The following is a 17,455-nucleotide window of genomic DNA, read 5'->3' on the forward strand; positions in this document are numbered from 1 at the left end:
GAAGCTCATGCAATTCACCTGGCTTTAAAGATCAGGCAACAAACCTGTCAAAATTCTCAAGCTAATATTCACCAGCAACATGAATTGGAACAAATATATTGAGGACGTTGCCAAGGTTGCTGCAAATAAGGTGAACTCCCTTTACCATGTTAGAAAATTATTCATATCCGAGAGCACTCTATATATTTACAAAGCTATGGTTCACCCATGTATGGTGTATTTTTGCCACATCTGGACTGGTGAATCTATCACTAGTCTCTCATTCTTAGACAGGGTCCAAAAAGAGTTTCAAATCTAATAGGTCCCACACTTTCAGTCAAGCTTCAACCTCTGCCCCATTGCTGCAATTTCACATCTCCATGCCGGTTTTACAAGTGCTTTAATGGAATGTGCTTTAACAGATCCATAGAATTTGTGCCTCCTGACGTACAAACTCCCAATTCACTTTACAAGCAGCAAAATCTCACACCTTCACTGTTGAGATCCCTACATGCCGGAAAAGCTTCTACTTTAATAGTTTCTTCCCTTGGACTACTGGACTTTGGAATTCCCTCTCTGTTTCCTACTGAACTGACTATACTAATCTGCAAAATTTTAAATTTAATGTGAACAGACTCAACTCCCCACAGTTTCTTGTTTGACGCAATCCCAAGTAATAGTTCCTCATGTTCCAAGTGGCAGTATACCTTGTTTGGCATGAAAAAGAGCGAAAAAAACAAAAACAAAAACAAAAAACAAAAGAAAAAAACTATAATATTCTTAGATTATTTCTTTTCAAATTCATAAAAGAGAAAACTGGACAACCTACTGATAGAAAATCCTATGCAAATTACATTTTATCAACAACAAAAATATTACATCAGAAAAGTCCCATACTTACTGACATGCAATATGGTTTCTGTTCTGCTAGATGTGCTAGATTATATCTTATAGGATGAGCGAATCTCTCGATAGAGGTTTCCTTTCTAGGGCAATTGCTCTTGACATATCAAAGGCCTTTGATAGAGTATGGCATAAAGGTCTACTCCCCAAGATCTTCAGCTATGGTATAGCTGGAAATGTCTTCTCAATTATTAAATCATTTCTCTCTGATAGGTTCATAAGAGTAGTGGTTGATGGGCAGAAATCAGAAGCTCACAGTATTAATGCTGGAGTCTCTCAAGGGTCCATCCTGGGCCCGACTCTCTTCATGATCTACATCAATGCTCTCCCAAATCACATCTTAAGATCATTTGTAGACATTTATGCTGACGACATCTATAGTAACACATCAAAGGCCGTAAATGACCAAGTTCTCTCTGATTCTCTCTCCTCTGATCTTGAGCACGTGGTACAATGGAGAAGGAGGTGGTTGATTACTTTCTATGCATCTAAAACCAAGCTTTTATCTTTATATCATCAACGTTCTGATATATGTCTAGCATCAATTGAAATGAATGGCTCTCGTCTTGGGGAGGCTACATGTTTTGACAAACTTCTGGGTCTGACCTTTACTCCTGATCTCAAATGGAACATGTACATCATATTTGTTGCCAAGGTCACTGAAAAAATGGTAGGATCATTCTACTGCTCCCGTAGATATCTCACTGCTGATGCAATTTTCTACCTGCATAAAAGCCAAGTATGTCCAAGAATGGAGTACTGTTGCCACATCTGGGCAGGAGCTATTAGAAGCATCTTATCTTGCCTTGACAGAGTTCAAAATAGACTTTGTAGTCTGGTGGGAGATTACCTTTTTCTTTCCATGCCCACCTCTTTCTCACAGAAGAGACGTTGTGAGCCTGTCTTTATCTGCTTTATCGTTATTTTCATGGCAAATGCTCATCTGAGCTTCAATCTATGGTCCCCTCTCGCCAAACTTTCACGAAAAACACTCGTCTAGCTGAAAACACTATCAATAATTTTCCCCACTCTTTACCTGTACCTAAACCTAAACGTAGATTCCATGAACAAAGCTTTTTTCTTAGAACCATGCACCTGTGGAACTCTCTTCCGATTGCTTGCTTTCCAACTGACTACAATATGGTTATCTTCACGTCCAACGTGAACAAGTTCTTGATGAACCATCCTCTAAAGTAATCCAATTTACCAAATTTCCACTACTAACGATTACTACGATGTTGTCCTAATGACTTGAACCAGGCGCGAACGCAGACCCCACAATTTTAATGAACCACCATTCTGCCAGATCAAACATACCTTGATAAGTGGTAACTCCTGTGTAAAAAAAAAAAAAAGGCAGAGATGAAGTAAATTCAACAGTTGAATTATCATCACAAAAACTAACTATAAATGAAAACATTAAAATACATAGAAACGAAACAGCAAATAAATATATTAAAAAAATAATTGGGAAACCATACTTAGTTTTATTGATTGGACATTTAGTTGTTTCTTACTTTTTTTTCTTGAAATTTCATTTAATATTTGAGTTGTTCTATTTTAAGTAAAATTTTGCATTCTAACGGTATGTGTTTTATTGGAAGTTTGTGTCTATGTTTGCATTTTGGTGGATCCTCCTTTCTCAGTAAGAAGGAGTTGGGTTAAATAACTTTTTATTTGATCTGATCATGTTGGCTTGTTTGCTTAGGCTATTTCCAAGAATTTTTAAAATTTCCTAATTTGGATTTATTTGGAATAATTTATTGTTAGTTTGAATATATATATATATATATATATATATATATATATATATATATATATATATATATATATATATATATATATAGTGGAAATGGTAATTAATAAAAACTGATATATATATATATATATATATATATATATATATATATAGATATATATATATTAGTGATGGGACGGGACGATTATAAAATTTTTCCAGATTCTCATATTACCAATTCTGTTCTAAATTCTCAATTCTGATACAAGTACCGATTCCGATTTTTAAAAGATTTCTAAACATTAAATTAGAGAGTTGATGCTTGTTAAAAATGTTTCAATGACCAATTAACATGATTAAAACAAATAAAAAATGAAAAAAGGGCTAGTCTCAATAGAGATAGTAGAATCACATGTCTCTACTGGACCTAATTTGATGAATTTAGAAATGTCCCCCAAGATAGTCATCGTTTTATTGACGTAATCCTGATAATCCATCATGACAACGCCTTTGTTGGGTTTTGTGATTACTAAAGATTTATTATGGTGAAGTGATTTGATTGTACAATAATGTTCACTTGACCATTTTGATTCACAAAACGAAACAGGCTTGCCAGCATATGAATGTGCGACGTCATTTAGTTTCACCTTAAGGTCACCTAGACCTATGTTGTCATACATAAGCAAAGATGTTCTCCCCCACCTTTATAATTCTATTATTTATTTAATCAAATATAGCTGCAGCACACACTATGTTGGGCAGACATTGTAAAGATTGGATTTTCGCTTAAAACAACATGTACCATCAAAGATTCGTTATGCAAATTTTTCTACTTTGGATTTTCTAAGTAATACATATGGTTCTGCAATCTGCGAGCACCTCATAAATAACTGTGTTTGTCTCACAAACTTTAATGTCGAAATGTTCATAATCCTAACCAGGTCGCACTCACCTTTTCATTTAAAAATCCTAGAAATCATTTTTATTAAGTCCTTGAGATCTTCTCTTTGTAAACAAAAAGAAAATCTCTTAGGACTTAATTTGATTTCTATGTGATTTTTTCCTTGTTCATTTATTTATTTGTATTTGTTTTTCTATCCTTTGCCATTTTCATGATTTTTTGTTTAGATCACAATTTTCCTCGCTTTAGCTCAGTTGAGCAAGGAATGAAACTCGGTTAGCCCTTTTTTCATTTTTTATTTTTTTAATCATCATGTTAACTGGGCTATATATAGCCATAATGCTTTTAAGGGAAGTAGAGTTTGATCAACACTGCTGGAGAACTATGATATAAAATCTTGTTTTGTTTTTAAATCATCGAAACAATGTTTCATGGTAAACAACTGGTGATCCCAACAATAATGTTAAGACTAGCATAAATTCTTTGAAATAGACTAGTGTAGTGATTGCAATAGATTAATTAACTTACAAGCCAGGAAGTTTTTCAATAAAAGACTTAGGACAAAAGGTTTTTTTTCTTTTCATATAATTTTAAAGGTTAAAACTTCCCAGACTATATATTCATGTATACTCATGATTATATATATATAATGATTTTATTTTAATAAAAGTTGTTTTGAACTAAGAGCCATGTCAATAACCATCTAGGCTCCATCTAGCCTGGCACATTTCTCTTTCCTCCAACCGCATGCCAGCCATCATCGACTTTACACATCCACTTTCTTCAATGCCGACTTTGCTTTTTCTGGCCACGTGTTGCATTTTTTCTCCTTTTTTCCTATTTCTTTTCACACACACACACTCCCTAATTTGCATATGAGCATTTTTCGTCTATTGCTGCTGCTGCTCTCTTCGCAAACCAGCCATCCTTTGCTGTTGGTTATATTTTCCCACGCACTCATATGCGCTTATTTGCGCTGTGTTATATTGCTATTAACATTCAACTCTTTTATCTATTATAATGGAAACAATTTTCTGAGCCGAAGGTCAAAATTGAACTCTAAAAAATTTCCAAAGTTGTAGTAGAATGTTTGAATTTTTGATTATATAATAAGAGATGGGAAGTCGTCTAAAAAAAATCTGACTCCCCGACTTTGGAGAAAAAAAAAAAAAAACTCTGATTCTGACTCCTGCCAAAATTATTTTTTTTTTTACTAGAAGACCACTTAAGGATAAGGGTTAATGAGTATACGGTGGTGGTCATCGGGATAACGTTGTAGTAATAGCTAGTGGTGGAAGTAGGGTAGAAATAGATTATTTTGGAGGACGGCTCAATAAGAACTTGTTTACATTGGACTTGAGGACGACAATAATACAGTTATATCCTGTAACTTTATCAGTCAATTGTTTACGACTCCTGGGTTTATTTACAATATTTGAAATAATAACCTAAAGTGAGAATCATTTTTACGTATGTGTGTGTGTGTGTGTGCATGTGTGTATGAGTATTTTCATTTAAAAACTGAAGGTAAATCAATATATTTGTGCCAATGACATGGCAGAAGGAAAAGACAACAAATGAGTGAGTCCAAATCAAATATCCAGATGCTAGACAGATTGCTATTTGGATCTGACTTTGAAAATCCAATATGATAAATTTACTATATATATATATATATATATATATATATATATATATATATATACATAAGCCTGAAGAATCCTAGAGTGGATGAAACACAGAATATTCAGTGTAGCTTAATCGCCATATACATTTTATAACTTATATATATATATATATATATATATATATATATAGTAGCTGTACCTGGCCACGCGTTGCTGTGGCTCAGTTTGTTAAAATGGAACACATGTGAAAGTAGAGAAAAGTTTGATTCTTTTTTTCAAGAGTATGTACAAATTATTTATTTTTTTTTAACAGATGTTAAGAAAATAAACAGAAAAATACTTCCATCATTAATTATGCAAAAAAATAAATAAAATGTTGATTTAGTGTTTCAATATGCTTATAAATTACGATAAAACTTGCTGAGTATGCACTGTTTTACGGTTGTTGTAAAAATGGAACGGAAACTTAAATTTCGCTTCATTTTAATCTTTCTTAATTTTTTAATTGTGCCCCCCCCAAACGAATATAATCAAAACAGTAACATTCAACAATTGTACTTTATGTATATAAAACACAAAATATTTATTAAAAAAAAAATTAAAAAAAAAAAAGTTAATAAATAATTCCATTTTTAAATGAAAAAGTCAGTTTACCTAACTTACTGTATTAATGCTATTTTTTTTAAGCAAGAAAAAAAAAAGGTAAATATCCAGATACGCTACTACAGAAATCCGACCACTCTAATTTGTTTTTTTATAGGTAATTGAGGTCGCTGACAATGAATCTGATTGTCAAACTTGGGGCAAATTTACCGTTTGCATGGTATTTACCCCTGAACCCAGAACTTCTTTCCACCATTTTGCAGCTTCCGTTTATGCTACGCGTATGCACGCTGTAGCATAAACGACGGCTTCACCAAGCAAACTATGTTGGGGGAGGGTTTTTTTTTTTCCAGGACATAGAATTTTCTAATTTTCAAAAATATATTATAGCGCTTTTTGGGCGGAAAATTTAAAATTAGCTGAAAAAGAAATAAAATAAGACAAGGAAAGCACACCAAGTTGGAGTGGGGGGGGGTAATTTATCTGTTTTTTTTTTTTTTTTACCTGGAACATCGAATTTTCAAATTTTCCGTAAGTAATGCACCGACATTTACCAATTAGAACACCATTTAACATTTTCCGAAGATTTTACTTTGTACATTGGGGGCGCGAGCGGGGGGGCGAGGATGTGATGTTGGGGCGCGCGCAAACAAACAAATTAGAGTGGTCGGTGTTCTGTAGTAGCGTATCTGGATATTTACCAAAAAAAAATATTTAGGTTTGGCTATAAATTCCTAAACTCATTTCACCCTAAATAATTTAGATGACTGAAATAGGAATCTAATTGAATCTTTAATTTCCTGAATAGTATGCTAGAATTCATTTTTCTTCGAGTTATATCGAATACATTAATACGGACTTTAGGGGCTTTTTTCGTAATGTTACTGTAAAAATTATTTTTTATTGTTACAAATTACGATGCTTTAAAAAAAGCAAAAATAAATTCTTGCATTTTTTATTTACTACTGAAAACCTTAACTTTAGTAAAGGTATTTTTTGTTTAAACAAAATAAAACATTTTCACTAATAGTTAAGTAAAAATAATTAGTTCATTATATTCTGCGATCATTATTTGAAAAATACTGCAATTTTCATCAAAATTCGTTAATTTCCTGATTTTTGGTGAATTTTTAAGTAAAGGGAGGAGTCAAAATGTGTATACACTTTGAGCGTCGGCATTCATTTTGCGACCACGTGTGGTTAATTTAAATTAAAGTTCAATCACATAGTTACATTATTCTGTTTACATTAAGCCTGTGGTGTTTTTTTAGTAATGCAATGTTGTCAACTGAGATTTAAAAAAAACCCGCGAGATCAGGAGAAAGAAATGTTCAGAAAATCGCTAGATTTTTAACTTATCGTCTGAAATTTTCAAAAATCGCTAATTCCCCCCCCAAAAAAAAATCCATAATGTTCCGTGTTTTCTCACTATGGGTTTGTATTACTGTACACACAGATTCGAAAAAGTTGTCAAAAAACAAATATATAACAAATAAATGTTATCAAAGGCAAGATAAGTTACTTTTCTACCTAACTGGATATATTTTTCGTGTTTTTATTCAATGTAACATGTTTATTCAGCTCGAAAACCATACAGTGTTTACCGATGTATTGGAACATTCAAGATGGAGTCTGATTCTCTCTTTAACACGGTAAGTTTGGGAAAAGATGTTATAAATAAAAAACCGGATAAAATACTGTTAAAAACTCTCTCAATACATGTTACTGTGACATAGGTTGACATATATTCGGCGGGTTTTTAATAGTATTTTGTATAGTTTTTTATTTATAACACCTTTTTCCAAACTTACGGTGTGAGACGCCATCTTGAATTTTCAAATACATCGGTAAACACTGTATGTTTTTCGAGCTGAATAAATATGTTACATTGAATAAAAATACGAAAAATATATCCAGTTTGGCAGAAAAGTAACTTATCTTGCCTTTGATAACATTTATTTGTTATATATTTGTTTTTTTACAACTTTTTCGAATCTATGTGTACAGTAATACAAACCCCTTCGGAGGTTGGAATGCCCCCCCCCCACCTAAAATGTACTTGGAAAAATCGATTTTATAGTGAGATTTAAGAATGGTTAGTCGAAAAAAAGGTGAAAAACAAAACAAATAATCAATAAATAATTGTTACCAAAGGCAATAAATACTACTTTTTTTTACTTACATGAATGAGTTTATTTTATGTTTTAAAGTATTTTCAATCGCTTTTCAGGTTTTCTTTATTTTTTAATAATCTAATGCGGGTGTGTGGGTGCCAAATATCTCCAGATTTTCTAGAATTCCCCGCTAGATTGCAAACGAAATCTCCAGATCTAGCAGGAAAACCGCTAAATTGTAACACTGGTCACGTGACAGGAAGCGGTAATAAATAATTGTCCCTAAATAAAAAAAATGGCCTCTCTGTACAAAGAAAAACACCTATTTATCATAGAAAAATTAAGTATAATGTTATAATTAAAAAGAAATATATAAAAACACACATGGATATAGTAAACATATTATACCAAAACGTGGAAGCCATCCGTCCAGTGGTTTTTTAGACAATTAATTCCGAACGAACCAACAGTTACATTTTTATATATATAGATATCAATCGATTTGATGAAAAAATGGTATACCTCATAGTGATTCCAAAATAAGGTAAGGATCAATAGATTAGTTCCGAAAGCTGACAAGGTCAAGTTCTTATTAGTGAAGGTACAGTGTGTCAGTATATAAAATAACCAGGAATATAGTATTATAACTCTCATAGGGGAACCAGAACTGACAGAATTTTAAATAAGATCAGATAAAAAATCAGAAAAACAAACTAGTTAATATTTCAAAAGGGGAAAGCTTCATAATCAAAACGAAAATTGAATACAGCCAGATATCAGGTGCAATATTAGCAATTATTGAATAAAAAATTAAAGAAAAAAACTTTAAAACAATTGAAAATGGATTCAATATTTGGATGTAAAGCATATATACCAAAAGAGTAGAAAAAAAACAAACTTTCAGATAAAAAGGTTGCTCCTTTTAACGGTATTTTCTATCTTGATAAGTTTTTGTTAAAGATATACTCTTTAATATATATATATAGCACTGTCGTAAATAATCTCACCCGCTACTTAATTGGCTGAAAATGCGAAGCTCGTTGTTTGTTTGTTTACGAACAGGCGATTTGAGCACTATAAAAGTGGTGGCGGGTGTCTATTTAAATAGACATTCTGACGAGTTATTTACGGGCGTCGATTCCACGGTCAAGTGGGAGAACTGCCAACTGTCAACACGACGGTTCTAGGTTCAATCCTTGGCTTGGGAAAGATGCTAGTCTAGCGGCACTAATGAGTTGTGATACAACGAAACAGGACTGTATGTCAATGACTACAAATATATATATATATATATATATATATATATATATATATATATATATATATATATATAAAGCTGAACGTCTGTGTGTGTGAGTGTCTGGTCACGAATAAGCTCCTATATGGTTGACTATTATAGAAAACTGATCACATAATGATAGATGTATTGAGACACAGGAATGGGTATGTTTGATCTGGCATAATGATGATTCATTAAAATTGTGGGGGTCTGCGTACGTGCCTGGTCCACAAAGTATGGAAATAAAAAATAAAAAAATAAAAAAAAACGTTTACAAGTGTTTTTGATATAGATGTACATAATAATACTTTGATAAGTATGTTTTAACTTGAATAGAGATGGTATAATAAATATATATAGATGTAGCTGACAAAAGTTTTTAGCGGACATACAAACACCCAAACACATGCACACACAAACGCACAAACAAACCAACGTTTGAGATTTATATAATAGAAGAAGAAGATGACAAAAAGTTTATATTTTAAATTTCAAGATGTTGACCATCTTACCGTTTATTTCTTTAAGCATGTTGAAATGTTCAATTCCTGACAGCACCTGTTTCGTAGCGCAGAATCATTCATGTAATTATTATGTCAATTTTTTCCGCTCTTACTCATCGGAAGAAAAGGAAATAATCAACTTTAAAAGAAAATAAATGAAATATGGGCATGATTACAAAATTCGAAAATTGGGAGAGAAGTTGCAATTGTGTTTTCTGTTAGTTATGCCATCTTTGAATTTTTAATATATATATATATATATATATATATATATATATATATATATATATATATATATCTTCTACTATTATATAAAAGGAACTTTGTGTGTATGTGTACGCCTGTGTGTGAGTTCCCTATGGACTCGAAAACGGCTGGGCCAATTTTTATGAAATTTCACACAAAGGTACTGGCAGTGTTCTTAAATAGGTTTTTATGAGAATGTCTTCAAAAAGCATCGATAATCAATAATCAAAATAATCTGACGAAAGAAAGGAGAGGCAATTTTGACCAAACTTAACACCTTATGCAGCCTAATATCGCAAGTGCAAAAAAAAAAGCCTGACATATAAAATACTTATCAAGGCCTGAAGATCACTTAAGGATAAGGGTTCATGAGTATACGGTGGTCACCAGGATAACATTATAGTAATAGTTAATGGTGGAAGTAAGGTAGAAATAGATTATTTTAGAGGACGGCTCAACAAGAACTTGTTTACATTGGACTTGAGGATGACAATATCGTAATCAGCTGGAAAGTAGGCCAGTAGAACAGAGTTCCACAAGCAGACAGTTCTAGGAAAGAAGCTTTGTTCATGGAATTTATGTTTAGATTTAGGCACAGATAGAGAGTGGGGGAAATTGTTGATTGTAGTTGTAGCTAGATGAGTGCTTTTGGTGAAAGTTTGGCAAGGAGGAATGATAGATTGTAGCTCAGATGAGCACTTGGTATGAAAATAACGATAGAGCAGAGACAGGCTCGCAACGTCTCTTCTGTGGGAAAGAGGTTGCAAAGAAGAGAAAAGGGCATCACCTACTAGATTTTGAAACTGGTTATGAACTTTGTCAAGGAAGGATAAGTTTTCTTACTCTGACTATAATTTCCTGATTATAACAGATGAGGCATTCTGCAACAACTTTTTGTGTTGAAAGCCATATTTAATTTTAGAAGAGTTTCTGATGAGTAGCTAATCTGTATAAGTCCTGAGATGAAAAATAGAGTTTTTGGTGGGTAGCTAATCTGTATAAGTCTTGAACTTTAAAAATTTTCAAACAAAGAGCAAAGGTCTTTCTCGTCTGGACCCGAAAAATTATATGAGGAAATTTTAAATGATCCCGTATTCTTATGGCGTGATTCTGGTGTCTGATTGGTTGCTAGCAGAATTGGTCAGTTCCTATCGCCAGTGTCTATAACTAGAACCTTCGTCTAATTATGTAAAAAATATTGCAACAAACTTAAGATAAGTGTAACAACTAAGCTAATTGCAACAATCATTAGAAAACATTCTAAATTAACACATTTATTCATTTTCAAAAGGAAAGAAATATATACACAGATGAAAGTAACAATAAAATTTTACTTGCAATGAATTATTTGCCCCCCCCCCCCCAAAGAATTAATCATTTGAGGCAACGCTGATGAAGAAAATATAAACTTTGTGTGTGTTTTGGATTTTTACAGTTTTTGCTGGACTTGCACACATACATATATAATAGATGATGATCGAGGCATTCTACAACACCACATGCTTAGAACAATGTATCACCTCACTAGAGGAACCGGAAAACTTATATCCTTGTTTCAATAAGATAAAAATGTAAACATTTTCACAAAACGATACAGTTCTGTGGATCATTTTACTTTGTTTTCAAAAAATATTACAGTTATATCCTGTAACTTTATCAGTCAATTGTTTACGACTCCTGGGTTTATTTACAATATTTGAAATAATAACCTAAAGTGAGAATCATTTTCATATATGTGTGTATGTACGTGTGTGTATGTACGTGTGTGTGGGTGTGTGTGTGTGTGTGTGTGTGTGTGTGTAAGTATTTTCATTAAAAAACTGGAGATATCTGTGCCTAAATCCAAACGTAGATTCTATGAGCAAAGCTTCTTTCTTAGAACTGCACGCCAGTGGAACTCTCTGCCGCTTGCCTGTTTCCCACCTGACTACAACTTGGACGTCTTCAAGTCCAACATAAACAAACTCCTGACAAACCGCCCCCTTAAGTAAGACACTCTATCAAAACCCCCAATACTAATGATTACTACAATACTATCTCGATTACTGTACACGCAATAACCCTTATCCCTGAGTGGCCTTCAGGCCTTGATAAGTGGTGACCCCCCATGTAAAAAAAAATATATATATATATTTGTGCCAATTACATAGTAGAATGAAAAGACAACAAATTAGTTAGACTAAATCAAATATCGAGATGCTAGACAGATTGCTATTTGGATCTGACTTTGAAAATCCAACATGATAAATTTACTATGCATACATACACACACATATATATATATATATATATATATATATATATATCAATCGGTTTGATGGAAAAATGGTATATCTCAGAGTGATTCTATAATAGGAGGTGGGGTCAATAGATTAGTTCCGAAAGCTGACATGGTCAGGTCAGGTTCTTATGAGTGAGGATACAGTGTATCGATATATAAAATAACCAGGAAAATCAAAACGAAAATTGAATACATCCAGATGTCAGGTGCAATATTAGCAATCGAAATGGATAATTGAATTAAAAATTCAAGAAAAAAATTTAAAAACAATCGAAAATTGAAAATGGATTCAATATTTGGATGTAAAGCATATATACCAAAAGAGTTGGGGAAAAAACAAACTTTCAGATAAAAAGGTTGCTCCTTTTAACAGTATTAAGCCTTTTCTCTCTTGATGAGTTTTTGTTAAAGATATATTCTTTAATAACCTAGTTGCACACACACACACACACACACACACACACACACACACACACATATAAACTAGTGAAGGAGGGGAATTGTGACAATGGGGGGAGACGTTGACTGGTCTTAACAAAATTTAACAGCAGAGGCCGGGGGGGGGGAGCGTTGCCCGATCGTAAAAGCCATTTAAATATGATACATTTTGACAGTTTAGAACGGGGCAAAAAAATGTGACAATGTTGATTGGGGGGGGGGGCAGCAAAAATATATGTGAAAAAATTTTGTAAGCAAAATAAACAAAAAAAAAAAAAAGGAATGACATGCTCCAGGCGGCACGAACTTGTATAACTGAAGTTAGTAACCAAATCCTTTTACCGATGTGGCCACAATTACATAGATGCTATTATGTTCTCTGTTTTTATAAAAGGATTAGGGGTAGGAAAGGATGCCATAGAGGCTACAACCAAGAATACATGAAATAAACAACGTTGAAAGTGTGTAGATTCTGACTCCATATAATTAAAGACAGACGAATATTGAAGGTTGAGAACTGACTTTATTTACTACCAACAATTTGTATTAAGAGAGGCAAAGTGTTCGTAGGATGGAATGTGATTTAACAAAGGAGATGAATGTTCGTAAAATGTTTGTAGATATGTATGAATTGACAAGGAATGAATGTTCGTAAAATGTTTGTAGGTAATGTATGAATTGACCAGGAATGAATGTTCGTAAACTGTTTGTAGGTATGTATTAAAAAAAGAAAAAACGTCCACCAGTAGGCATACATGAAACTCAAAACTAAAGGTTATGAGACAACCTTCTAATCCATTGGGCCACAGTGCTCATTATGAAACCACGTTAAAAGTTCTTGTATTTAAACTAAGTCACAGAACAATGGTTGACGCATGCACAGTTATTGAAATCGTTTAGAAAGTGACGATTTTGGGTGACCCTGCTTGAAATAAAATGCAATTTCTACACAAAATAATTGACCATTTTTTCTAATATTTAGATATTTGTCCAAGAGATCATTCTTTCTAATGATGCCGAGTTGGTATATGTACGATGCGTATGAGAAAAGTTTTAGCAGACATACAAACACACCAACATCTCTTCTTTATATAATAGACTGGCGGGGGTGCCTGGCGTTGCCTGGGTGTTTTGGAGATGTAAAAGAAAAAAATGTTTTGGTAGGAAGGTAGGCTCGAACCCGAAGCCTTGACGTGAAGGTGAAAAAGAAAGGGGGGGAAAAAATGGAATCTTACCTGCTCGGCCACGAAAGAAGAGGAATGAAAAGCGTTTTGATTTAACGATTAAAAAGTTAAATGACAGGTGTGTGAACTTAATGAGGTCAAACATCACGCTATACGGAAATGAAATGTACTTTGGCTGCACGCCAATTTCTGCATTTCTCTCCAAGATGTTGGGGAAACCCAGCTCCCCATTTAAAGGGGAGTGTTCAAATGAATAGCAATTGTCTGATATAAGGGGTTTCCCCTGCATTGATCAAATTTCATTGCTTTTCTTGACGTCCCTGCCCGAGTGTTTTGCTACGGGTTCAGTTTCGCTTTTATACTGAAAAGCAAAAGAAACACGCGGAGAGTAAAAAATATTATGAAAATCAACGAAATTAAAGATACACATGACCTCGTTTCGTAAATCTTATAATCTAGACAGTATATAAAAAGTTTTAAAAATATGGGACCGAGCGCCCCCTGAAAAAAGCCTTTGCCAGACATACACAAAAAATGCACACACATACACAAACACACACACACATTTTGGCTTTTATATAATAGACTAGCATGGATACCCGGTGTTGCCCATGTGAACATGAAGTTTGGTTTGGACACAGCTGCTATACCAAAGATATTGAGCAACGCCCAATGACGATCAGTATGCAAGTCTTCTAGACCTTTTTCTTACAACATCTTCTGTTCTGTCTCCACTGGGATATTCCAACCACTCAGTTATATCAGTTAAGATAAAAATGAAAAGTAATAAGTCCTCAGATGTACCTCTCTATCGTATAGTATATTGATACTCTATGGCTGACTGGGATAGCTTCTGTACATTTATATCAGATCTACCTCTGCATTCCATGTTTAAAAAGGATGTATCCTCTATAGTATCAGACCTGACAGAATGGTTAATTGTAGGTATAGACCGTTTCATACCCTCCAAAAACTTCCAGCAAAAACTTTACAGCCAGCTGTGGTTCTCTTCAGAATGTGCTGCTGCCATTGTGCACAGAAATCACTTTGTCCATTGCTTCCAACATAATAGATGTACTGAGACTAAAACCACTTTCAGGACTGCCAGCAACCACTGTAAAAGAGTAATAAAGAACGCGAGAGAGTTGTATGCTCAGTCTGTTAAGTCCAAAATAGCTGAGCAGCGGCTTGGTTCCCACCAGTTTTGGTAAATAGCAAACAGGGTCCTAAACAGAAATATGTGCTTTATCCCAACCATCATTAATGGACCCGAGGTAATCTCATCAGTATCAGGCAAAGCCAAATTCCTTGCCAAGAACCTTGCAGCTAATTCTACCCTATGCAATGTTTATATTATTTGGTTTTAAAATCCAGGTAGGTAATTACCACGTAATATGTTCTGTTTTTGTTCAGGTTTTCTTTAGCTGAAAGAAAGTGGATGGTCAAGGCAATTTATGTCTGTCTACTTGGCCTCTCCAACTTTGGGCTGTTGGCCCAAGTCAACATATGTTGTTTGGAAGGCAGAAGTTAAAACGAATGTTTTTTTTTTTTTTTATGAATCTGTGTTTTCTCCCACCCTCTAGGTGGGATTACCATTTCTTCTTTTCTTTTCTTCAACCATTTCTTCTCCTAAATCTCTGTTGATTTTTTCTTTCTTTTTTTACTTCTGAAATCCTTCTCTCTCTCTCTCTCTCTCTCTCTCTTTCTCTCTCTCTCTCTCTTTCTCTCTCTCTCTCTCTCTCTCTCTCTTGTTCTAAAGAACTCTGCTATCAAACTACATGGTAGGTCAGCCTCTACCCTCCCACCACCACAAAGCAAAGTTGCAAAAAACATTGTACAAAATTTTAATATCCAGTTTTCATTTTTATAAAAGTTGTATAATCAATCAATCAATTTTTTATATCAAAAAATAATTTGTTGTTATAAAGAATGGAGCAAAATATTTAGATTAAAACGTATATCATTTTCCATAAGGTTATTTTTTAATTTATTAAATGTACAGAAATTCATCAAAAGGAGAGAGAGAGAGAGAGGTAAGTTGTGTTTGTAATCAGTATACTTGTATTTATTTTCATTACTTATCTCTTTGCAAAGGAAAAACATACGTATGGAACTCAACACCTTGGGGGACACAGAATAAGGAGAAACGTACATCCAAATACATTTACACACGTTTTATTCACACATTGACAAATTGACAAATGTAACAAATACACGTAACATAACAATAAAACGGCTTTGTTCATTCTCATGGTGATCTCTACCACATGAGGTGGGTATAGGATCAAGTGCAGTCTTGTATTCATCCATGTGAAATTTTGCACACCGTGGGGAAACATGCTTTCGCATTCTGTTGTCTGAGTCTCTCTCTCTAAGGGGAAGTAACCCACTGGTGTATTAACAATTTTTGTGTTGTTTTCTGCTATTCTTCTACAACATCTGGTCCTGGATATGACCTTAAACTATATCCAGTGGTGAGGCCCCAGCTTGTGGGCTTTGGGGAGTGTGGAGCCACCCTTTAATTACCATTGCTCCCAGGTCCACTCTGACCCGGAGTGGTGGTACCTGTTAGGGTCCCAACTATGGGTTAAATAGAAACCGACGTGAAAACAACAAATATATTCTATTAGAAAAAATCTTTCTTCAAAATCTTTGAATTCGGCATTAAATAATCCGAAAAGGGTTGATATGCCGTAAAACAACCAACCAACCAATCTACAACATCTTACAATATCGCCCTTATTTGAGATGATTCTATAATAATTAATTTATTTGTTAATTTAGTCATGGTCTGATATTTATTATTGAGTCAATGAATTTGTATAGAAATTCCTAACACTTTAAAAAAATTTTGCATTGTTTTTGATTTGAAATACTGAATTCTAACTTTTTTCATCTAAATGTTTGGTATCCTTTTTTTCATTGTAGACAACTGCCCTGCGGGTATCAACCCAAAGTAAGGGTTCCCTGGATAATTTCCCAGTTATATTTGTTGTCCGACAACAAGAGGGGGTCATTTCATGGACCATTCCCTTTTACTTAGATTTTCAGTGAGTATCCTCAAATTTATTTATTTTATCAAATCATTAAGTGTGATATAATGTTTGTCTGAATTTTGTTCACATATCAATCCTATTATATGCTATCAATATGAGAGTCCCCTAAAAAATCCACAGTTTTGGCTGATTCAGTAGGCAAGCGCGATATGAAAACCCCACATTTAGATTTATCCCATTTTGTACTCTTTTTTTTAGTATTGTTGCATTTTAAGCAACAGATTCTCATAAATGTTCATTTGGGCCTGACCGGAAACTGATGTAAACCGTCGGAATATGCTAGGAAACAGAAAATAACAACATTTATAGGATACTAATTATAATTTTTTTAAAAAGTGGAAAAAAAAAAAAAAAAATATAACAACAACTTACTGTAACGTTCATGAATAAATAGTTTTATTTTTTTGTGTAAATAAATAAAGACATTTTTTTTTTGCATGATTAAAAACTAAGGTACTAGTGCACTTTAAGCACCAGTTTTTTTGTTTTTTTTTTTGTGGTGGATAGGGTTAAGGTTTAGAGTTGGAGATTAGAGTTTGAGCACCTCCAAGCGAAACCATCACTAACAAAAGCTTGTATTTTTATGCTGCACTTCCTACCAC

General features: G+C 33.6%; 1 protein-coding gene across 2 annotated transcripts in view; it reads left to right on the forward strand.

Annotated features, from left to right (window-relative positions):
* The window catches only part of LOC145277511 (SID1 transmembrane family member 1-like), a 171,813-nt gene that overhangs the window by 16,584 nt on the left and 137,774 nt on the right, over window positions 1-17,455 (forward strand). For both annotated transcript variants that reach the window (XM_080128936.1, XM_080128935.1), the window contains exon 2: window positions 16,726-16,847. In XM_080128936.1, the coding sequence (XP_079985062.1) occupies window positions 16,726-16,847 (122 nt within the window). The remainder of the gene's footprint in view (window positions 1-16,725; window positions 16,848-17,455) is intronic.

Source organism: Euprymna scolopes, chromosome 6 (assembly GCF_053919585.1).
Source record: "Euprymna scolopes isolate OS-2025 chromosome 6, ASM5391958v1, whole genome shotgun sequence".
Classification (NCBI taxonomy): domain Eukaryota; kingdom Metazoa; phylum Mollusca; class Cephalopoda; order Sepiida; family Sepiolidae; genus Euprymna; species Euprymna scolopes.